This window comes from Pelobates fuscus, chromosome 10, assembly GCF_036172605.1.
Source record: "Pelobates fuscus isolate aPelFus1 chromosome 10, aPelFus1.pri, whole genome shotgun sequence".
NCBI lineage: Eukaryota > Metazoa > Chordata > Amphibia > Anura > Pelobatidae > Pelobates > Pelobates fuscus.
In genome coordinates, this window is record NC_086326.1 from 143,496,306 (window position 1) to 143,519,953 (window position 23,648).

Consider the following 23,648-nt stretch of genomic DNA (forward strand, 5'->3'; position numbering starts at 1 on the left):
GTATATGGTCGTCGATGGCCTGGAACTAATTTCAGCTACTGGACTCCGCGAACACCTGGTAAACTATTACCGCTGCCCATTCAACTTGGGTAGATCATTGGCATAAGGATAGAGTACAACGAGTTGTCATTAATGGTAAATTTTCAGGCTGGACAAAAGTGGTAAGTGGTGTCCCTCGGTTCTGTTTTGGGACCGCTTCTATTTAACATATTTATAAATGATCTTGAAATAGGCATTGAAAGCCATGTATCAGTGTTTGCAGATGAGACAAAACTTTGCAAAGTAATACAATGTAAGCAGGATATTGCCTTGCTGCAAAGGGATTTGGATAGATTGGGGGACTGGGTACTAAAATGGCAGATGTAATTTAACGTAGAAAAATGCAAAGTTATGCACTTCGGGGTTAAGAATGCACAAGCAATTTACCCCCTAAATGGTAGTGAACTAGGGATAACCACACACGAGAAGGATTTGGGAATTGTTATAGACAACAAATTAGGCAGCAATATGCAATGTCAATCTGCAGTTGCTAAGGCCAGTAAGGTTTTGTCATGTATAAATAGGGGCATAAATTGTCGGGATGAAAATATAATTTTGCCTCTTTATAAATCGCTGGTAAGACCACACCTTGAATATGCTGTGCAATTTTGGGCACCTGTTCTAAAGAAGGATATCATGGCACCAGAAAAAGTGCAGAGACGGGGTACAAAATTGATAAAAGGAAAGTAGCATTTTAGTTTAGTTTGGAAAAACGGCGCCTCATAGGGCATATGATAACATTATACAAATATATTCAGGGCCAGTACAAACCGTTATCTGGAAATCTATTCATAAACAGGGCTATACATAGGACACGAGGTCACACATTTAGGCTGGAAGAAAGGAGATTTCATCTAAGGCAAATAAAAGGTTTTTGTACAGTAAGAGCAATAAGGATATGGAATTATCTGCATGAAGAGGTGGTTTTGTCAGAGTCCATACAGATGTTTAAACTGCAATTGGATAAATACTTGCAAAAACATAACATACAGGGATATCATTTCTAATTAGTGGGGTAATAGCTGCTGGATCCAAGGAGACATCTGACTGCTATTTTGGGGTCAAGAAGGCATTTTTTCCTAGTTTGTTGCAAAATTGGAAGCGCTTCAGACTAGATTTTTTGCCTTCTTTTGGATCAACAGCAAAAACATGTGAGGAAGGCTGAAATTGATGGACACAAGTCTCTTTTCAGCTATGTAACTTCCCGAACCAGTAGGAGAACGGCGTTTGGGAGATCTAAACTACCGAACAAGGGGGAAATTTCATATGCTAGCAGCCAGGGGGACCCTTCGTCAGCATACGTGCGAGAACTCCAGAAAGAAAACTGGTCAAAGCCTAAAATCTTCTGGAACTATTTTGGGGCTTCACCTTGTGGTCGACCGGTCTAAACTTCACTTGAATAGCGTTCCTAATCTACCGAACGCATCTGAGTGATATTTTTACAAAATGGGCGCTCAGATCCCTGCTATTCGGTACACTTTTGTGGAGTTCTGATATATTAAAATATATTTTATTGGGTTTTACAATATTGTATATTTTCTGTACCTGGGAGATAATGTAATTAAAGAGTTGTTCTTACTCAATTATCTCCCAGGCACAGAAGAGGAGTCTGTGAAATGTTGATTTGTCCCTTGTCCCCAACAAGGGCCACCAATGTAAAATCCCTGGAATGTAATTTAAGAAACCCCTTGCATGGGGAGTTGCAAGAATGCCAGCTGTGGCTGAAAAAAAATCGGTTTACTCCCAGAACTGTATGTTGTCCAGTTACTGGGGGGGATTGTGCCTTTGATATCGTAATGCTTCCTCAACTACAAGGAGTCTACAGCGGAGATATTGATGCTGAATATTGGAGCTCCGCTATAACGTGTACCTTGATGGACCTGACAAGGTGCGAATTGAATTGTATAACTTGAGAACACAGAAGTGCAGAACTTTATAACCTTAAAATTAAGCATACCATAATTTCAGTGGCGCTTTAAAAGAAACTACAAACATTTAGAGGAGGACTAGTTTCATATAACTTTTGTAACCAAATATCCAAACATCCAGCTCATGCAAACTAGAGATGTGGCCTTCTCCATGAATGTTATGCAGTAAATAGACCTCTATCAGATTTTCATCATCATAATAAGATTTGAGTTTATTAATTTCCGAACACCTTGGATAAAAACAGATAGAAGAAATGTAATAACGTGAATCATTCCCTGCATTCAGAATTTAAGAAAAGTTTATCTTCTGTGATTTCTCTGATGTTTAGTGAGACCTGAGCGATCAGTATAACATTTCCCACATTCAGAACAGAAAAACGGTTTCTCTCCTGTGTGAATCCTTTTATGTGATGCAAGATGTGCGGCCTGAGTAAAGCATTTTCCGCATTCAGTGCATTTATATGGTTTTTCTCCTGTGTGAATTCTTTTATGCAAAGCAAGCAATTTTGCCTGAGCAAAACATTTCTCGCATTCAGTGCATTTAAATGGTTTTTCTCCTGTGTGAACCCATTTATGAGAAGCAAGCTGGAAAGACCAGGAGAAACATTCCCCACACTCCGTGCATTTAAATGGTTTTACCCCTGTGTGAACCGACTTATGCGATGCAAGCTGTGTGGCCCAAGTAAAACATTTCCCACATTCACTGCATTGAAATGGCTTTTCGCCTGTGTGAATCCTTTTATGAGACGTAAGATGTGCAGCCTGGGTAAAGCATTTACCACATTCAGTGCAGTTAAATGGTTTTATTCCAGTGTGAATCCTTTTATGAGACGCAAGATGTGCGGCCTGGGTGAACCATTTATCACATTCAGTGCAGTTAAATGGTTTTATTCCAGTGTGAATCTTTCTATGTGATACAAGGTGTTCAGACAAAGAAAAACATTTTCCACATTCGTTGCATTTAAATGGCTTTTCTCCTGTATGACTCCTCTTGTGTTTGGTCAGATACGACACAAGTCTAAAATTCTTCCCACATTCAGAACATGAAAATCCTTTGTCTTCTTTGGGATTTCTCTCCTGTGTAACGAGTTCAGCCTCTGTAAACACGACCGGACCTATTTCTGTAGCATCCATAGTGCCTCCTTTGTTATCTGGCTGATGCTGAACTATCTTTGAGTTAATATTAAAACGTTCAGGCCACTTGTGACAGTGCAGTACCTTTCCAATATTCTGAGGAGAAATACCGTCGTTATAATTATTATTACCTGGTTTCCTTGATTCTGTTAATGATAAATTAGCTGGAGTGTTCTGTGCATTTGTACAGCCTTCTAGGTAACCAGCAATACAAGTAAATGTATCCTTCTTCTGTGTGTGTTCCGTAAGAGTGTAATTGTCAGCATCAATAAGCATTACTGTTCCAAACTCAGATGACTTGGAGGTAGATTTATATTCTGCGGGTGCACAAATTTCAGTCTTTGTGGTGTTTCCCTCTTCACAAGAGACTAACTCATCCTTAATACAAGTAGATTGATATTCTGTCAGTTTATGTTCTGTGGATGTACGAACGAATGTGTCTATGAGATTTCCTTCTCTATATGAGGCTGGTTCATCCTTAACATGAATCACTGTATATTCTGTGTGTACCTCTGTAGGTTTAGCAGTGGCCATGTCTATGAAATTCCCTTCAATACAAAAAGTGGATTCCTTCTTACTATGAGTAGATGTACATTTTGTTGGCATACATACCATGGGTGGACAAATGTCTGGATTTGTGAGATTTTCTACTTCGGATAAGGCTGCCTCCTTCTTAATATGTGTAGACAAATATTTTGTGAGTGTTCCTTCTGTATATGATGCAGATTCATGTGATTTAGTAAAAAAAATATTTTGCTCACTGCATTTCTGATCTTGTACTCCATTATTGGTTTTATTCCCAGTGACATATTTATTTCCAAAATCCGGCAAAGAAAAATGCATGTGAAATTCACCAGATACGAATGTCTCTATTAAACGAAAATGCATATTAATAGCTAATCAAATACATATGAACACAAGAAAAAGCATATTAAGCAACATAGCTCATGCTTATTTACTTGGTAAAATGCAGTGACCTTATGTTATGGTGAGTCTCAGTTATCAAGATCTTCTTCCAGACAATCCTTGTATACATTGCTGTCTGATACATAACTTTGTATATCATTAGAATTTATGTGGTTTTATTAAAAAAATATTTATTTCTCTCAACACAACGGTGATTAAATCTTCTCTTACCCAAAGAGCTGAGAGGCCAATGATTTCCCGTATCCATGTCTTCGTAGAGATCCTTGTGTTCTCCTAAATACTCCCACTCCTCCGTGGAGAAATAGACAGTGAAGTCCTCACATCTTATAGGAACCTGGTAGACACAAAGATACAGTCACCATTCAGACACATGTCTTGTTTTACTATATAATGTCCCATTCTCAGCATCCTCACCTCTCCAGTCAACAGCTGGGTGATCTGACTGGTAAGTTCCAAAATCTTATGGTCATTATTTCTTTCATGTATGAGTGAGTGAAGTGGAGGCACAATGGATTTATCGAACACCCAGGGACTGTTGCTGTGTGATGTATAACCCACAGGTTTCTTCACAACCATGTGCTCCTACATATGGAGGATGACAGATACATATGCATTGCAATGGTTTCTTTCCATCATTTGTTCCAATATCATTCTATGCCCTCTTTTAAAAAATACGTAAGACCTAATATCTTTATTTTCCTAAATAATTCCTGTGATGGACCGCCTGGCACCCGGACCGGGTGCCTCCGCCAACCAATGCTCCTAGTGCTCACCGAGGACTCCAAGCACTCAACCCGACACCATCAGCACTGTAGTCCACACATCCAGCGTTACAGCTTGGCTGGGAACTCGCCGTCCTCCACCCACCCTGGACCCAAGACCAGGATCCAGCTTCCAGTGGATGAACCTCTCCTGCGCCAAAGAGTGTAGCAGGAACAGCTCTTAAAAGAGCTAGTGATTAGAACCCAGGGGAGTATAAGGAGTATAGCAATCCCCAGAGTGTCATGCCGAACTTACCTTTCCCCAATCGATTCCTCTTTTCTCCCTCTCTCGGAATCAGTTTTTCATTTCTTCCTATCTGCTCTAGTTTTCTTTAAAACATAAGACAAAGTAGGGACTATTTTGTCTCATGTATTTTTCCTACACGTGACCAGCTCATGTGGGTCAGAGGCATTTTTCCACAATACTCACCCTTGTAATCTCGCGATGCCTCCTTTCTCTTTTCCCGAATGTCCTGTCATTTAGACAGGAAGACGGCAAAACTACAGAATTTCATCATAACAGAATGCAAACTGTAAATGGATCCCAGTACTCCAAAGTCCCAAGCGCCTTAGTGATTATAAGTGTGAATATAGCTCCCAATCCCCCAAACATGAACCTAGACTTCATGAAGGGGTAAGATGATCTGTTTAATCCAGGCTCAATGGCCTGCTTTTATGCAGTACAAGGACACCGAAAAGAGGCCCGTGACACTCCCACACAAAATAGGGTAATCCCTCCCCTGTGCCTGGGAGATAATTGAGTAAGGAACTGTACTAACCTCAAATCTCCAGACACAGAAAAACATACAATTTACAAACACCCCAAAAGTACCTTCAAAAACACATGAAAACCACACAAAAGTTACATCCCCTGATATCCAAAAATCACCCAGATCGGTTCAGGGGTTCAAGATTTCCATGGTAGTCAATTATTTGACCGACCACGCACATGGTCCCATGCCCAAAACAGTTCCATGATATCAGGGCTAGCGGTCGGTCAACTTTGGTAACATAAAAACGAAATTTAAACAGATTCCCGAACTGAGGAAGAGAATGGTGCCTGGGAAGGCAAAATAGGGGTTAACAAGCCCAGAGGTGCTCCGCAGTTTTTGAGTTTGTTCGGTTCCCGAACAGTACAAATAAATCCCACAAACCAAGTCTTTTTTACCAGCCTTTTCTCTGGCCTATAGTCAATGGGCAGGAGGCTAGCCTCCACATTCTCTAGGAGCCCGAGGCAAGGGGGCGTTCGTCACAAACAGTTTGTTTATTCATGTTAGGACGCAATCCGGGACTTTTGTTCGGATCGGAATTTCATTAGTATTAGTGAATAAGGGAGTTTTAAATCTCCCGAATGCCCCTACTCGCTATACTGAGTAGGGGCATGCCTACTAAACAGTGAGCAGCCTGTGGCTGCTCACTATTCTAACAAATAAGCTCCCCCCCAATCAATTAATGGGGGACCTAGTTACTTTACCCTTGATACTTTTAGCCTCCACCTGCCGCTCATGGGTGGGGGCCGGAAGGTGGAGACAATAGGTCCCCCCTCCTTTTGTTACTTAGGGTCCCCACCAGAGCACTATGTCTCTTAGGGTCCCCACTGGAGCACTATGTCTTCCCCTGTTAATTCTTTTTCTAGATGCCCCACCATGATTTGGAGGGTGGGGAGCGTATTTTTTAGAACAGTGAGCAGCCACAGGCCACTCACTGTTTAGTAGACGTGCCCCTACTCGCAGTATAGCGAGTAGGGGCATTTGGGAGATTTTAATCTCCCTTATGCTATTATGGGGGTCATTAGACCCCCATAGAGTGAGGAGGACATAGGGTGCTCAGGAAGTGGCGGGGAGCACTGCTCCCTGCTTCTTCTATTTTTACATATTACAAGGAGTTAGCTGCGTGCAGGTAGCTCCCTCCTTGTAATAAACTAAACAAACGAAGAAATGAATACCGACATTCGGTGTTTGTTCATCCGAAATTTATATTCATTCATTCGTCTTTCTGACGAATGACAGGATGAAATCCCTGTTTAAATTTCGGACCAAAGCGAATGCCCAAGTGTTTACCTGGGCATGCGCGGGAATTTCGTAGCGCTATATATAGTGTGGGCAGATGACATGTCAAACACGGACTTTATCTGCCCACACTAAGATGGTGGCGCCCAGGACCTAGGTCCGGGCATAAATTAAAGTTTAAAAAAAAGGTAAATCGAGGGGGTTAGGGGTATTTAGGGGTGACTAGGAGCACAACAAAATGTATTGGAGTCAGAAGGGGGGGGGGGGGAGTAAAAAAAAAAGGTTGCCGTCTCTCTAATGCAGAAAGTCCACAAATGAAGACCTCAAAACTTGTGTTCCTGTATTTTATTGCCAAAAATATACCAAGCAAGGCGTTTAGCTTGAGAAACTCCTACTTCTAGTCATAATTTTACACTGTAACTTTCTGGTACCGAAATAAAGGGACACGTGTAAGCATTTCTTAATTTTTAGATCTGTTACTGTCCGTGCACATTGAGAGGAAGGTACTTTTCCCTATATCTCATGTAGAAGGGGCCTGTCTGGCATTTCACTACTGAACTGTACTTATTATTATTATCGCCATTTATATAGTGCCAACAGATTCCGTAGCGCTTTACAATATTATGAGTGGGAGGGGTTTAGCTATAAATAGGACAATTACAAAAGAACTCAAACTAGCTTATTATTGGAAGGATCAGTCTAATAAACAAATGGAACAGACTCTCTACACATTGACATGAATGTAAAACCTTTGTGCACAAAAGTGAGCGCAGCACTCGCTGTAGGGGATTACTTCCACCAGGGTGATCCAGACAGGGAGGGCAAATTATCCTCCCCTCCCCCCCATGTCCACTGAAAACATATACAGAGGTCCAGGTACGCCCAATGGTTTTTATAAAAGGCAGTCTTTCTTTTGAAACAAAATATAATGACATTATATTTCGGCTCCTACATGAGCCTTTGTAAAAAGCTCATGTAGGAGCCAAAACGTTGCCATTATATTTTAAACAAAATAAAGACTGCCTCTTGAAGAAACCATTGGGTGTGCCTGGATGTTTGTATATGTTACGAATGTAAAACCTGTCTGAGACCTGAGATTCTTTTGTAATATGTATTAAAGTGTGTGACATTAATATGACATTCCCAGATTCCATCACCTCTCCAGTCAGCAGGTAGATGATCTCCATGGTGACATTACCCAGAATCCCTCACCTCTCCAGTCAGCAGGTAGATGATCTCCATACTGACATTACCCAGAATCCCTCACCTCTCCAGCCAGCAGGTAGATGATCTCCATACTGACATTACCCAGAATCCCTCACCTCTCCAGTCAGCAGGTAGATGATCTCCATACTGACATTACCCAGAATCCCTCACCTCTCCAGCCAGCAGGTAGATGATCTCCATGGTGACATTACCCAGAATCCCTCACCTCTCCAGCCAGCAGGTAGATGATCTCCATAATGACATTACCCAGAATCCCTCACCTCTCCAGTCAGCAGGTAGATGATCTCCATGGTGACATTACCCAGAATCCCTCACCTCTCCAGTCAGCAGGTAGATGATCTCCATGGTGACATTACCCAGAATCCCTCACCTCTCCAGTCAGCAGGTAGATCTCCATACTGACATTACCCAGAATCCCTCACCTCTCCAGTCAGCAGGTAGATGATCTCCATACTGACATTACCCAGAATCCCTCACCTCTCCAGCCAGCAGGTAGATGATCTCCATACTGACATTACCCAGAATCCCTCACCTCTCCAGTCAGCAGGTAGATGATCTCCATAATGACATTACCCAGAATCCCTCACCTCTCCAGCCAGCAGGTAGATGATCTCCATACTGACATTACCCAGAATCCCTCACCTCTCCAGTCAGCAGGTAGATGATCTCCATACTGACATTACCCAGAATCCCTCACCTTTCCAGCCAGCAGGTAGATGATCTCCATAATGACATTACCCAGAATCCCTCACCTCTCCAGTCAGCAGGTAGATGATCTCCATACTTACATTACCCAGAATCCCTCACCTCTCCAGTCAGCAGGTAGATGATCTCCAAGGTTAGGTCCAAGATCTTCTCAGTCACCTGATTCCTTTTCTCGTACATTTTCACAGGCTTACTGTCAACATACAGAGAATGAGCTCCAGTTCTTTTGGGCTGACTTGATTAAAGAGACCACAGCAATTCTGTAATTAGAAATATATTCTGTTTCAGTTTACTTATCATAGCTACTCAGTAAACTGTGAATTTATGCCAACTTAACCCAAATGACAAACATAGCCAAAGTTGAGACTATGGCTCTGCTGGAGAATTTTTCCAGATCAGATTTTAACCTCAGTTTTGCTAATAATGTTCAATTTAAGGAGTTGAGTGAACAACCCTGTGTGTTATTAACAGAAAATAAAAAATGAATTTTACCTTTGTAAACTAATTTAAACTGACTGAAACAGCTGATATAAAGCTACAAGTCCCTATTACTTGGAATATGTTGACAGGCTGAGAGCACTAGGCTAATCCACTCCAGCAACACATCCATCACGATCAGTCACCACCTTCCAAGCTAGGCCCAAGTGTCCACTTTGACTTCTAACAGACGAAGAGAGGGTGGTCTTTGGGTGTCACAGAAAACCAAATGGCTTCTTAACAATTTGACCTAAAACTGGGCAATGCACTCTGAGATGCTAGGTGACATAACGACTACACCAGGCTGTAGTAGTTTTGTTGGTTTAAGTTCTTATTTAAGGAATTAATGCCTTTCTCAAAACACATTTACCACGATGGACATAGCCGTGCAAAGCTCTCTTCATTAGGGTTTGCACCCAACAGTTATTTTTCTATGTTTTTTTTTATATAAATTGAATATTTATTAAAAAAACATTTCAAACACCATAACCACTACAACCTGCTAGAATGTTTATGGTGCCACGACTTTATGGTCCCAGTGTAATTTGCCATACTATTTTAGAACAGTTTCACAATTGAAATGGGTCGCATACGGCGTTTGCACCTCCCCCCCCATCCCTTGTGTGTCACCCCCCATAACACCATTAACAACCCCCAGCTGGTCGCACATGGCATTTGCACCTGCGGTCCCTGCTCTATGACTGCAGGAGAATACTAGGAGTACCGGGGAACCCATTGTGAGGTGTGAGTGCAAAAACTGTGTGTGTGGAATGACTGTGTTGTGTAAGAGTGTGGTGACTGAAATGTGGTAGCTGTGTGAGATGTATATGTTCTGTGTATGAGGTGGCTCTCTGTATGATGTATTTGGATAGCCGTTAGTGATTTGTGTGGCAGTGCATGGTATGCGTGTAGTTGTAACTGATGTCTGTGGCAGTGTGTGGGTTGATATGAGTGCTATATGTGGTGATCAGTTGGTAACTTTTCAGATTCAATATTTATAGCAATTATATTCTCATCATAAGGATGTATATATATTATTTATATTATTTTGCAATATTTTACACTTCCCTTTTTTCCCTTCACTTCTTTAACCTCCGTGGCGGTCTGATTATGTCAGTATATATGTCAGTATGCGCGCAGCTAATCTCGCGTCACTTCTTGTGACGCGGATGCACCGGAAGTGACGTCTGTATAGAAATCTGATATATATAGATTGCTTTCTTCTAAAATATTCCTGCATTACCACAAAATTGCTCAGGAATAATAACCAATAATTTGATTGATACATAATATTCTGATATCAATATTTCATCCAATCACTATAGCCACATATATATAGCCACAGGCTGCTCACTGTTTAATAGACATGCCCCTAATCACGGTAAAGCGAGTAGGGGCAGAATTTACTAATACTAAGTAATCTTTAATTCGTATTAGTAAATTTGGCTGAAAGACCAATTTAGGTCTTTTAGCCTTTTGGTAGATAGGTCCCAAAAAGGCTGAAAGACTTAAGATGCCGTGGAAATTAAGGATCTACTAAACATCTGCAAGATGCTGCCGCGGCACGAATAGGATCGGAGTTTCATTCATTCAAATGAAATTCCGACGCAAACAAAGTCCTGGATTGCGTCCAAACACAAATGAACAAACTGTTCTTATTCTGTTAGGACGAAATTCGGTAGTTTCGCCGGTGTTCTGTCTAAGTGACAGGACGTTCAGGAATACTGACAGGAAGCATCACAAGATCACGGATCAAAGGTGAGAATTGTGGAAAAATTGCTCTGACCACCGGAAACGAAGCACACTTTCCTCTTTAGCTGGTCAGGCGTAGGAAACCTCCATAAGACAAAGTAATCCCTACTTTGTCTTATGTTTTAAACAAAACTAGAGCAGACAGGAAGAAATAAAGAACAGATCCTGCCAGAGGGAGAAAAGAGGAATCAATTGGGGAAAGGTAAGTTCGGCATGACAGTGCCACTTTAAAGGATCCTTTTAGTGGCCATGAATTTATATTTTTCCTGATTAATTTTACCTATTTAAATACAAAGCACTTAAAGGGCTACATTTTGTTTCATGAGATAAACTGGGGAATCATCAATTAAACTGCCTTCCCCATTTCAACCTCATCTTTTACAAATAACCCACTACTGTATTACCCTTCGAGAGATGGCGGAGACAATTTTCATTCTAAGACTGACTTCTTGTATTGCATGTACACCAAACAAAATTCTTCTCAAAGGATGTGACAGTTAGCCAAAATATAAACCATATACACATTGTTTAGAAGGACACACAGAACTAGATTTCCCCTGTATCATTCTGCACTTTTTTAGAAACTCAAAATGTTTAATCTATTGCCAAGTGATAATGGGCTGGCTTACCCTTCAGACGACCAGTCAATTTTGAGTGTCCAAAGGGCCAGGCAGGTACAGGTAATTAATTAACCTTTGCTAATTGTAATGGAGCTCCCTGTACCCCGACTGGGTACCTCCGCCAAAGAACCGCTTCCTAGCTGGAACAGGGGACAAACCTCAGCACTCTGGCCCTCAGTCACTGTGGCTTGACTGGGGCCCTGGAACTGCTCCTTCCTGGAGCCGAATAGGGGAATTAGTTCTAGTCCTTACAAAGACTTTACCCGTTGAAACCCCTGCAAGCTGGAACAGCAGACACAGGAGTAAATCTTCTTCCCCTCCAATAACAGGACGACACACAGTTTTGGAGTGTAAGCTGGAATAGCATTTTGCTCACTGGCCTTTTATGCACATTTCCCCAACAAGGGCGACACCTAGGTGGACCTTGTTGGGCACTGGGACACAAAGTGAACAAACCAATAAAAACAAAGTCATACAGTGAGACACTCCCATACACAAACAATAGAATCCCTCCTCTGTGCTTGGGAGATAATTGAATCAGGAACTGTACTAATCTAACCCAATTATCTTCAAGCACAGAAAAAAATATACAATTTTATGAAACTGCAAAAAGTACCTTAAAAACACACAAAACCCCATGAAAGTTACATGATAGCCCCGATCTGGGTGAACAACATATCCAAAAATCACCCAGATCGGTTCAGGAATTTCCTGGAAGTCATATTTTTGACCGACCGCAAGCATGGCCCCATGCCCAAAACAGTTCCAGGGAAATCCGTGCTAACAGTCGGTCAAGTTCGGTAGTCTTTTACAGGTTTCCCTGCAGGGCCCATAGTCTGTGGGCAGGAGGCTGGCAGGCAGGCTTCTCCAGGAACTTGTGGCAAACTCACTTAAAAAGGGGAGTTTGTCACACTAATCTCCTGTCCATGGTCACTAAACTTATACTGCTACAAAATATGAAAAGGAAACGTAGCGGGGGCGGGGCCTGACTGCCATGGAGGGAAGACGTGCCTAACTGCAGCTCCTGACTAAGCTATGAAAAATAGGCTAAAAAGGCACCTCCAAACAGCATGAAACGGCATATAATGACCCTAAGCGACGACCTGACACTCAGTCCACACGGTGAACCGGTGATGCGGACCGTAATGGACGACAGGCAACAGGCAATACCAGTGGAGGCATGTGGCCGGGTGCGCAATGGCGGGGAGCAGCGGCCGAGCTCCCAACCCGGAGTGACCCGAGAGCTGAGTGCCACAAGCGGATACCCCGCAACCCCCCCCTATGGACCGGTGGGGGTGATCCCGGTCCACTACTGGGAGTCCTCCCAGCCATACTGGGCTCTCAGAAACCCGCTGGTGGCCCGAGAGACTCACCAAAGATGGCGGCGACCACGCGGCTTGCCGGCAGCCAGGACGAACAGGGATATGCGGCCAGGCTAGAGAGCATCTTTCAAAATTTTTGGCAGAAACTACAGGACAGGATGCTCCATTCCGCCCAAACCTACTCGGCTGCCGAACCGCCACGGAAGCGACTGCCGGACTCAAGACACATACGTCTGGAGCCCGCACAACAACAAGCTCCAATATGGCGGCAAAACAAATCACACCTGCACAGACAAGCAAGAATGAGGGACACAAGGCGTACTCGCCCACGGCCTGCCTCACGACCGCAAGCCACGATAACAGGCACCGTCTGTAGGCCCCTGGCTAGGCCCAGTGACCTGCCTCCGGACCCAAAGCTTTCCCCACAGCGGCAGCAGTGCGGCACCCGCAAGCTAAGACGGACCACCCAGAACCTTAATCACCTCACTGAGGAGAACAACGTTGGCCTCCCACAATGCCTTCCCAGGCCAAAGACCACATGGAGTAACTCTCCTAGGCACCGACCACATCGCTGGAGGAGCGCCCGTCGCAGGCGGCGGCAAGACACCCGAGCTCCCCATGGCGCCCGACAAAGGGATGACCCGGCCTCACAGAGAAACCGAGTCAGTGGTATACAAGTGCAGGCCTTCCCACCAACCTGGGGCTGGAGGGCGACCGACACCCATCCGCTCCCTGCTGCTCCCATGTGGACCTTCCAGAGAAGCGGTGCCAACACCCAGGAAACCAGGGGAAACCCCGGGGTAGACATGGACCTGCCGAGCCGAGGTATTGGCTGACCGTGCTACATACCCTCGAGCAAGGTACCCATGTCCCCTTAAGGACGTGTAAAACCCCAGCCTGCCAGTACTTAATTAGCGGTTAAAAATAACCTATAATAATGCTATATGTTACCTTATTCTCTAAATCTTAACGACCTCGCTTAGCTATTTGCTTGTTATAAATGTCTGAACATGTGTTTGTTTTTCACATATTGCCACTGACTATACTCCCAGCCTCAGACTCCAGGCCATTCCCTAGTCAGTTATGATGACCGTGCAACTCAGCATGTTGATTAAGTATGATAGTCATGTCAAGTATACTTATAACCTGTCCTACCCATCACGACAGTTATGTTTTCGAAAAATGTTCCGGTTATCTTATTGTTCCATAGCATGGTTCATCCAATCAGACATTGTTACATAGCAACCATTTAATTTTATTAATAAGATAGTACTGCTGTTGACCTAGCTTAATAACTACACGATACTCTGCTAACTATGTTACTGAATCCTGGTGTACCTAGGGACGTCGTATGCATGTTTATTTTATACAAAGCCTGCGCACTTAATCCCGTATAACTAGTTAATGTTAAGCGACTAAACTACATATTGACTGAACCTGATTACAAACGCAACGTTAAACGTTAAACCATAATATATAAAAAAGAGGTATATACACTAAGGAAATGTTAGATACCATTGTTACTGAACCCTATACTGTATTATAAACGCACGTTTCCCTCTCTCTATTCTGTACCCTATCTAATTTACCTCAATAAAATACAGATTGAGAAAAAAAGGAAACGTAGCACTGTACAAACTGCAAAAAGGAAGCTTATCACTTATACCTTAAAGGAGCACTATAGTGCCAAGAAAACAAACTCACACTATACAGTTATTAGGTCCCCCCGCCACCGAGCTGAAGGGGTTAAAACCCCTTCAGCCACTTGCCTTAATCCAGCGCCAGGCTCCCTCGGCGCTGGTGCCCTACCCCCCTCCCCCCACCATGTGTGAATGCAGGTGTGTAGTTTTGCAGATTCACATTCACACAGTACCACAGTCAGATGTACACAGTTATACACACAGTCCCAGGTATATAGTCGCACACACAGGTACAGGCAGCCACACACAGTTAAAGGTAGCCACATATACACACAGTTACAGGTAGGTAGTCACAGACACAGTCGTACATACGGTTACATGCAGAGAGCCACACATCATTATATGAAGTTTCTCTCTTTCTCTCACACACACACACACACACACACACACACACACTGGTACAGACAGACACACCCAATTACAGACAGTCACACACAAACAATTATATGCAGTCTCACACACACGTACATACAGACGCAGTGACAGACACACACAGTTAGACAATCTCACACACAGAGTTGCAGACAGTCTCCCTCACACACACACAGTTGCAAACAGTCTCCCTCACACACAGTTGCAGTGTCCCTCTCTTACACAGAGTTGCAGACAGTCTCCCTGTCACACACAGAGTTGCAGCCAGTCTCCCTGTCACACACAGAGTTGCAGCCAGTCTCCCTGTCACACACACAGTTACTGTCAGTATATTTATATCGGCAAACATTTTGTGCTAAGATAGAAATTAAAAGTGTATATTGCAAGTCACACTCAAAACAGAGCTGACTCCATTTTGGATTTTCAGGCAAAGAAAGAAACTAAATTTCTGTCCATCTGAAACTTTAGTCATTCAAGCCTGAGCTAAGGAATGCGTTATGTAAACAAGGCAATGAGTCTCACAAGGGGAATAGAATATCATTTAATAAATGTTAATGGAATAGAAATAATCTTACACACAGCTTCACCAAAGAACCAGATAACACTTAGTAATCAATTTTACTTTCTAAATCTTACAAGGTCCCATTGTAAGAAAAAGGGTCAAATTAAGGTTAGGAGGTGTCAATTTAGAAATACAAGTTGCCGACCCTATGTCTGGGTAAGAGAGAAAGAAAATGCTTTGAACTGGCAGCAAATTTGAGTTATAGTGTCCATTATAGATAAGCCAAATGACATCAAAATCATCATCAAATTCAGTTAACTCTTTCCAGGACAAGAAATTTTGGTGATGTAATTGCGCCATCTACTGACCAAAAACTAGATAATACTAGATAAAGCTAGACACACCTACAGTTTCCTATTCGCCCGATCAACTAATGACGTGCAGAGAGTTTGGCCCTTTAAAAAGTAAGAACAAAGGGAATCCAGGACAGAAATTCAGGACGGAGATTCAAGGAACACACTCTGGGATTAACACTCAACGCTCAAACTCTCTTTAACTGTCCTCAAGAAACTATTAACTCTCTCTTAAACTCACCTAATTCTTAATACTTTCTACTGCATACAATCATAATCATACTTGCATTCAATTCCTGGGACAGATCTTTGAATTCATCTGATAAGAACTCCTGCAACATAACTGGTAATTATGCTGGTGTTATTTAATGAATTTAAATTAATTAAAAATTTATTAATAGCAGGAATATATGCCTGGATAAATAGGCCAGATTTCAATAATTAGAAACCTTAGTTAACTAAAGGATATATGGTTATAAAAATTCCATTCTGCAGGTGGAATAAACGATCACGAGATACTAATGATACATTTGTCATATGTTAGCATGCTGCATTTATCCAGATGTATTGCTTTGCTCTGAAATAAGATAGTGCATCTTATGTAGGGAAATTAAAATTTGGCTAATGTAAAATCTGGTAGATTATTCTAATTGGATGATTCCAGGAATGGTTAATGATCTGTATGAACATTGCTTTAATGGAAAATAGCAATAGGATATTATATGCCTAGGAGGATTGTAACCAGCTGTGGAATAGTTAATCAGGATCTAACTGATAGCCAAGATGTTTACCCAACATAAATTTTGTTACGTCTTGACAGTTGGTGCTGTAGCTGCTGTATTTGTTTAAACCATTGCCATTTTGTTTTATATCTATGTTATACTAAATATTCACTGATTATTATCACGCATGTTACATATTATGATTATTCTTATTATTATTGTCACAAGAAATTATATTTTTATAATGAAATTGTGAAGTAAAAATCCTCATAATGAACGTTTTCTAGGATCTAAGAGAATTAAATATAGTGGGTAATTCTCAATATAAATTTTTATATAATAAAAATTATTACATTAATTTTTGATAATTTTTATGAAAATATTATTTTAATATTTATCACCCCATAAATATCCACACATTACACACAGTCTCCCTCTCACACAGTTACAGTCTCCCTCTCGCACAGTTACAGACAGTCTCTGTCTCTCAGTTACAGACAGTCTCTGTCTCTCAGTTACAGACAGTCTCTGTCTCTCAGTTACAGACAGTCTCTGTCTCTCAGTTACAGACAGTCTCTGTCTCTCAGTTACAGACAGTCTCTGTCTCTCAGTTACAGACAGTCTCTGTCTCTCAGTTACAGACAGTCTCTGTCTCTCAGTTACAGACAGACTCTGTCTCTCAGTTACAGACAGACTCTGTCTCTCAGTTACAGACAGACTCTGTCTCTCAGTTACAGACAGTCTCTGTCTCTCAGTTACAGACAGTCTCTGTCTCTCAGTTACAGACAGTCTCTGTCTCACACACAGTTACAGACAGTCTCTGTCTCTCACACACAGTTACAGACAGTCTCTGTCTCTCACACACAGTTACAGACAGTCTCTGTCTCTCAGTTACAGACAGTCTCTCTCAGTTACAGACAGTCTCTCTCATTTACAGACAGTCTCTCTCTGTCTCTCAGTTACAGACAGTCTCTCTCTCTCTCAGTTACAGACAGTCTCTGTCTCTCAGTTACAGACAGTCTCTGTCTCTCAGTTACAGACAGTCTCTGTCTCTCAGTTACAGACAGACTCTGTCTCTCAGTTACAGACAGACTCTGTCTCTCAGTTACAGACAGACTCTGTCTCTCAGTTACAGACAGTCTCTGTCTCTCAGTTACAGACAGTCTCTGTCTCTCAGTTACAGACAGTCTCTGTCTCTCAGTTACAGACAGTCTCTGTCTCTCAGTTACAGACAGTCTCTGTCTCTCAGTTACAGACAGTCTCTGTCTCTCAGTTACAGACAGTCTCTGTCTCTCAGTTACAGACAGTCTCTGTCTCTCAGTTACAGACAGTCTCTGTCTCACACACAGTTACAGACAGTCTCTCTCTCACACACAGTTACAGTCAGTCTCTCTCTCACACACAGTTACAGACAGTCTCTGTCTCTCAGTTACAGACAGTCTCTGTCTCTCAGTTACAGACAGTCTCTGTCTCTCAGTTACAGACAGTCTCTGTCTCTCAGTTACAGACAGTCTCTGTCTCTCAGTTACAGACAGACTCTGTCTCTCAGTTACAGACAGTCTCTGTCTCTCAGTTACAGACCGTCTCTGTCTCTCAGTTACAGACAGTCTCTGTCTCTCAGTTACAGACAGTCTCTGTCTCTCAGTTACAGACAGTCTCTCTCAGTTACAGACAGTCTCTGTCTCTCAGTTACAGACAGTCTCTGTCTCTCAGTTACAGACAGTCTCTGTCTCTCAGTTACAGACAGTCTCTGTCTCACACACAGTTACAGACAGTCTCTGTCTCTCAGTTACAGACAGTCTCTGTCTCTCAGTTACAGACAGTCTCTGTATCTCAGTTACAGACAGTCTCTGTCTCTCAGTTACAGACAGTCTCTGTATCTCAGTTACAGACAGTCTCTGTATCTCAGTTACAGACAGTCTCTGTCTCTCAGTTACAGACAGTCTCTGTCTCTCAGTTACAGACAGTCTCTGTCTCTCAGTTACAGACAGTCTCTGTCTCTCAGTTACAGACAGTCTCTGTCTCTCAGTTACAGACAGTCTCTGTCTCACACACAGTTACAGACAGTCTCTGTCTCTCAGTTACAGACAGTCTCTGTATCTCAGTTACAGACAGTCTCTGTCTCTCAGTTACAGACAGTCTCTGTCTCTCAGTTACAGACAGTCTCTGTCTCACACACAGTTACAGACAGTCTCTCTCTCACACACAGTTACAGACAGTCTCTCTTTCACACACAGTTACAGACAGTCTCTGTCTCTCAGTTACAGACAGTCTCTGTCTCTCAGTTACAGACAGTCTCTGTCTCTCAGTTACAGACAGTCTCTGTCTCTCAGTTACAGACAGTCTCTGTCTCTCAGTTACAGACAGTCTCTGTCTCTCAGTTACAGACAGTCTCTGTCTCTCAGTTACAGACAGTCTCTGTCTCTCAGTTACAGACAGTCTCTGTCTCTCAGTTACAGACAGACTCTGTCTCTCAGTTACAGACAGACTCTGTCTCTCAGTTACAGACAGACTCTGTCTCTCAGTTACAGACAGTCTCTGTCTCTCAGTTACAGACAGTCTCTGTCTCTCAGTTACAGACAGTCTCTGTCTCACACACAGTTACAGACAGTCTCTGTCTCTCACACACAGTTACAGACAGTCTCTGTCTCTCACACACAGTTACAGACAGTCTCTGTCTCTCAGTTACAGACAGTCTCTGTCTCTCAGTTACAGACAGTCTCTCTCAGTTACAGACAGTCTCTCTCAGTTACAGACAGTCTCTCTCAGTTACAGACAGTCTCTCTCTGTCTCTCAGTTACAGACAGTCTCTCTCTCTCTCAGTTACAGACAGTCTCTGTCTCTCAGTTACAGACAGTCTCTGTCTCTCAGTTACAGACAGTCTCTGTCTCTCAGTTACAGACAGTCTCTGTCTCTCAGTTACAGACAGACTCTGTCTCTCAGTTACAGACAGACTCTGTCTCTCAGTTACAGACAGTCTCTGTCTCTCAGTTACAGACAGTCTCTGTCTCTCAGTTACAGACAGTCTCTGTCTCTCAGTTACAGACAGTCTCTGTCTCTCAGTTACAGACAGTCTCTGTCTCTCAGTTACAGACAGTCTCTGTCTCTCAGTTACAGACAGTCTCTGTCTCTCAGTTACAGACAGTCTCTGTCTCTCAGTTACAGACAGTCTCTGTCTCTCAGTTACAGACAGTCTCTGTCTCACACACAGTTACAGACAGTCTCTCTCTCACACACAGTTACAGTCAGTCTCTCTCTCACACACAGTTACAGACAGTCTCTGTCTCTCAGTTACAGACAGTCTCTGTCTCTCAGTTACAGACAGTCTCTGTCTCTCAGTTACAGACAGTCTCTCTCAGTTACAGACAGTCTCTCTCATTTACAGACAGTCTCTCTCTGTCTCTCAGTTACAGACAGTCTCTGTCTCTTAGTTACAGACAGTCTCTGTCTCTCAGTTACAGACAGACTCTGTCTCTCAGTTACAGACAGACTCTGTCTCTCAGTTACAGACAGTCTCTGTCTCTCAGTTACAGACAGTCTCTGTCTCTCAGTTACAGACAGTCTCTGTCTCTCAGTTACAGACAGTCTCTGTCTCTCAGTTACAGACAGTCTCTGTCTCTCAGTTACAGACAGTCTCTGTCTCTCAGTTACAGACAGTCTCTGTCTCTCAGTTACAGACAGTCTCTGTCTCACACACAGTTACAGACAGTCTCTCTCTCACACACAGTTACAGTCAGTCTCTCTCTCACACACAGTTACAGACAGTCTCTGTCTCTCAGTTACAGACAGTCTCTGTCTCTCAGTTACAGACAGTCTCTGTCTCTCAGTTACAGACAGTCTCTGTCTCTCAGTTACAGACAGTCTCTGTCTCTCAGTTACAGACAGACTCTGTCTCTCAGTTACAGACAGTCTCTGTCTCTCAGTTACAGACAGTCTCTGTCTCTCAGTTACAGACAGTCTCTGTCTCTCAGTTACAGACAGTCTCTGTCTCTCAGTTACAGACAGTCTCTGTCTCTCAGTTACAGACAGTCTCTGTCTCTCAGTTACAGACAGTCTCTGTCTCTCAGTTACAGACAGTCTCTGTCTCTCAGTTACAGACAGTCTCTGTCTCTCAGTTACAGACAGTCTCTGTCTCTCAGTTACAGACAGTCTCTCTCAGTTACAGACAGTCTCAGTCTCTCTCAGTTACAGACAGTCTCAGTCTCTCTCAGTTACAGACAGTCTCTGTCTCTCAGTTACAGACAGTCTCTGTCTCTCAGTTACAGACAGTCTCTGTCTCTCAGTTACAGACAGTCTCTGTCTCTCAGTTACAGACAGTCTCTGTCTCTCAGTTACAGACAGTCTCTGTCTCTCAGTTACAGACAGTCTCTGTCTCTCAGTTACAGACAGTCTCTGTCTCTCAGTTACAGACAGTCTCTGTATCTCAGTTACAGACAGTCTCTGTCTCTCAGTTACAGACAGTCTCTGTCTCTCAGTTACAGACAGTCTCTGTCTCTCAGTTACAGACAGTCTCTGTCTCTCAGTTACAGACAGTCTCTGTCTCTCAGTTACAGACAGCCTCTCTCAGTTACAGACAGTCTCTCTCTGTCTCGTCTCTCTCTCTCTCAGTTACAGACAGTCTCTGTCTCTCAGTTACAGACAGTCTCTGTCTCTCAGTTACAGACAGTCTCTGTCTCTCAGTTACAGACAGTCTCTGTCTCTCAGTTACAGACAGCCTCTCTCAGTTACAGACAGTCTCTGTCTCTCAGTTACAGACAGTCTCTGTCTCTCAGTTACAGACAGTCTCTCTCAGTTACAGACAGTCTCTGTCTCACACACAGTTACAGACAGTCTCTGTCTCTCAGTTACAGACAGTCTCTGTCTCTCAGTTACAGACAGCCTCTCTCAGTTACAGACAGTCTCTCTCTGTCTCGTCTCTCTCTCTCTCAGTTACAGACAGTCTCTTACACAGTTACCTCTTCCTATTATGGGCTGTCTGTTGTCCTGGGGTATAAAGTGTTTTGGGAGCAGGGACTCCGTTTATCTCCCACAGGTTCCACAAGCTCCCAAGCATGTAGCCCCGCCCCCTGCCATGTAGTGCCGTCCCTGATGGCATGTAGCCCCGCCCCGTCGTGTAACAACGCCCATATAGCCCCGCCCCCGATGGAATGTAGCTCCATCCCTACTATGTAGCCCCGCCCAGGTGTCCATTTAGCCCCGCCCCTTGGGTGGAGTATAATAAAATTCTGGTCCATTATGGGAGAGCTCTGCGGTCCCTCTCACCCAGGGAGATTTGTGAAACAGACAGTGTGACGTAACTGACTCCTCCCCCAACTATCTTACTGCGGAAGAAGCACGTTGCCATGTGACGTCACTGTGTAGGCGGCCGCGGGGAATGAAGGGAAGTGAAGTTCTTGGCGGCCATGATGGGTCTGGGTCACAGTAACCATTCTATATCTATGGTCTGGGATCCCAGCTGGCACGTGACACGGTGTCACATGACCTCACTGGGCTCCACAGCCACAGACTGGGGACTGTGTGTTACTACTGCTCCCTGCACACACTGCATGGCTCCCTGATATTATTATTATTATCTACTGCTCCCTGCACACACTGCATGGCTCCCTGATATTATTATTATCTACTGCTCCCTGCACACACTGCATGGCTCCCTGATATTATTATTATCTACTGCTCCCTGCACACACTGCATGGCTCCCTGATATTATTATTATCTACTGCTCCCTGCACACACTGCATGGCTCCCTGATATTATTATTATTATCTACTGCTCCCTGCACACACTGCATGGCTCCCTGATATTATTATTATCTACTGCTCCCTGCACACACTGCATGGCTCCCTGATATTATTATTATCTACTGCTCCCTGCACACACTGCATGGCTCCCTGATATTATTATCTACTGCTCCCTGCACACACTGCATGGCTCCCTGATATTATTATTATCTACTGCTCCCTGCACACACTGCATGGCTCCCTGATATTATTATTATCTACTGCTCCCTGCACACACTGCATGGCTCCCTGATATTATTATTATCTACTGCTCCCTGCACACACTGCATGGCTCCCTGATATTATTATTATCTACTGCTCTCTGCACACACTGCATGGCTCCCTCATATTATTATTATTATCTACTGCTCCCTGCACACACTGCATGGCTCCCTGATATTATTATTGATACCGGAGAAACTGACGGAAGCCAAGCACAGAGAGATGGACACAGGTTTCTTCAGGAAGGAAGAGATTCTTTATTGGATCACCGATCGGGACTCAGAGGGACTAGCGTCACCAAAATACCACAAGTTCTGAGCCCCGGACAATAGTGCAGGCTCCTTATATAGGCATATAACTCCTCCCATATTAAGCTCCACCCGCACATTCTCTTAACCAATCAACACAAATAAGAATTAACTTCCTGTTTGACCGCATGGCCTGTCCAGCACAATGGAGGAGGGGAATACTATATCCTGTATTCTTGCACATGCTCCGTACACTACTGATCGTATCTTGCCACGTGCAACCAACTGATCGATACGTCAGCATATGCACGTACACATGCCACGTGGTAATCTCGGCCTACTAAATTTATTTTTACCGAGATTCCACCACATTCCCCCCTTTGATGCCTCTTGATATTTTACAATTACTTGAGGCATCACTTAACCTTAGTTTGCTTACACCGCAAGTTACCTTGAACCAGACCAGACTTATCTTATGATGTGAATCTTCAACATTCATCTTCCTGCATTGGTTCTCCCTGATCTAGAGCCTTATATTTATAAATTGCCATTATCTGTGCAGCAGCCTTCCTCTCTGCTATATTTTCTATCAGGCTTTGCACAGACCTAACTACTAAGGGTATAAGACACGGTAGGAGTAGACACAACATTAAAATCAGTAGGACTCCACCTACCACTGCCTTAAGCCCTCCAAACCACTCATACCAGCTACCAAACCAACTACTTGGATTGTACCCTTTCCATACCTGAGTAGGCACATGCGCTAGTTTAACCATATGGCTAGTAAGCTCAGCTATTGCTTGCCCTTCGTCATCTATTTGAAGACAGCAATTGCTTAGGTTAAACTTCC

At 43.2% G+C, this 23,648-nt stretch overlaps 2 protein-coding genes across 3 annotated transcripts in view; one reads left to right on the top strand and one right to left on the bottom strand.

Moving 5' to 3' along the window:
* LOC134575218 (oocyte zinc finger protein XlCOF7.1-like) overlaps positions 1-23,648 on the top strand; it is a 107,970-nt gene that overhangs the window by 35,195 nt on the left and 49,127 nt on the right. The gene's annotated exons all lie outside the window — the stretch shown is intronic.
* On the bottom strand, positions 1,897-21,567 carry LOC134575181 (oocyte zinc finger protein XlCOF22-like). Of its 2 annotated transcripts, XM_063434413.1 has the most exons (5): positions 21,506-21,567; positions 8,833-8,990; positions 4,443-4,610; positions 4,239-4,362; positions 1,897-3,970 (listed from the first exon to the last, which is right to left on the bottom strand). In XM_063434413.1, the coding sequence occupies exons 2-5, from the start codon at positions 8,908-8,910 to the stop codon at positions 2,268-2,270; spliced, it is 2,073 nt and encodes a 690-aa protein (XP_063290483.1). In that variant the 5' UTR covers positions 8,911-8,990; positions 21,506-21,567; the 3' UTR covers positions 1,897-2,267. The 2 variants fall into 2 exon arrangements, with proteins under 2 accessions (XP_063290483.1, XP_063290482.1); XM_063434412.1 differs by lacking the exon at positions 21,506-21,567 and having other exon boundaries at positions 8,833-9,123.

Excerpts from the sequence above, each read along its gene's own strand:
- LOC134575181 (XM_063434413.1), bottom strand. The coding sequence starts at position 8,910 with ATGTACGAGAAAAGGAATCAGGTGACTGAGAAGATCTTGGACCTAACC. Across the intron at positions 4,363-4,442 it reads CCCAGCTGTTGACTGGAGAG|GTTCCTATAAGATGTGAGGA; the intron begins GTGAGGATGCTG and ends TGTGTCTACCAG. Across the intron at positions 3,971-4,238 it reads TTGGCCTCTCAGCTCTTTGG|AGACATTCGTATCTGGTGAA; the intron begins GTAAGAGAAGAT and ends TTCGTTTAATAG.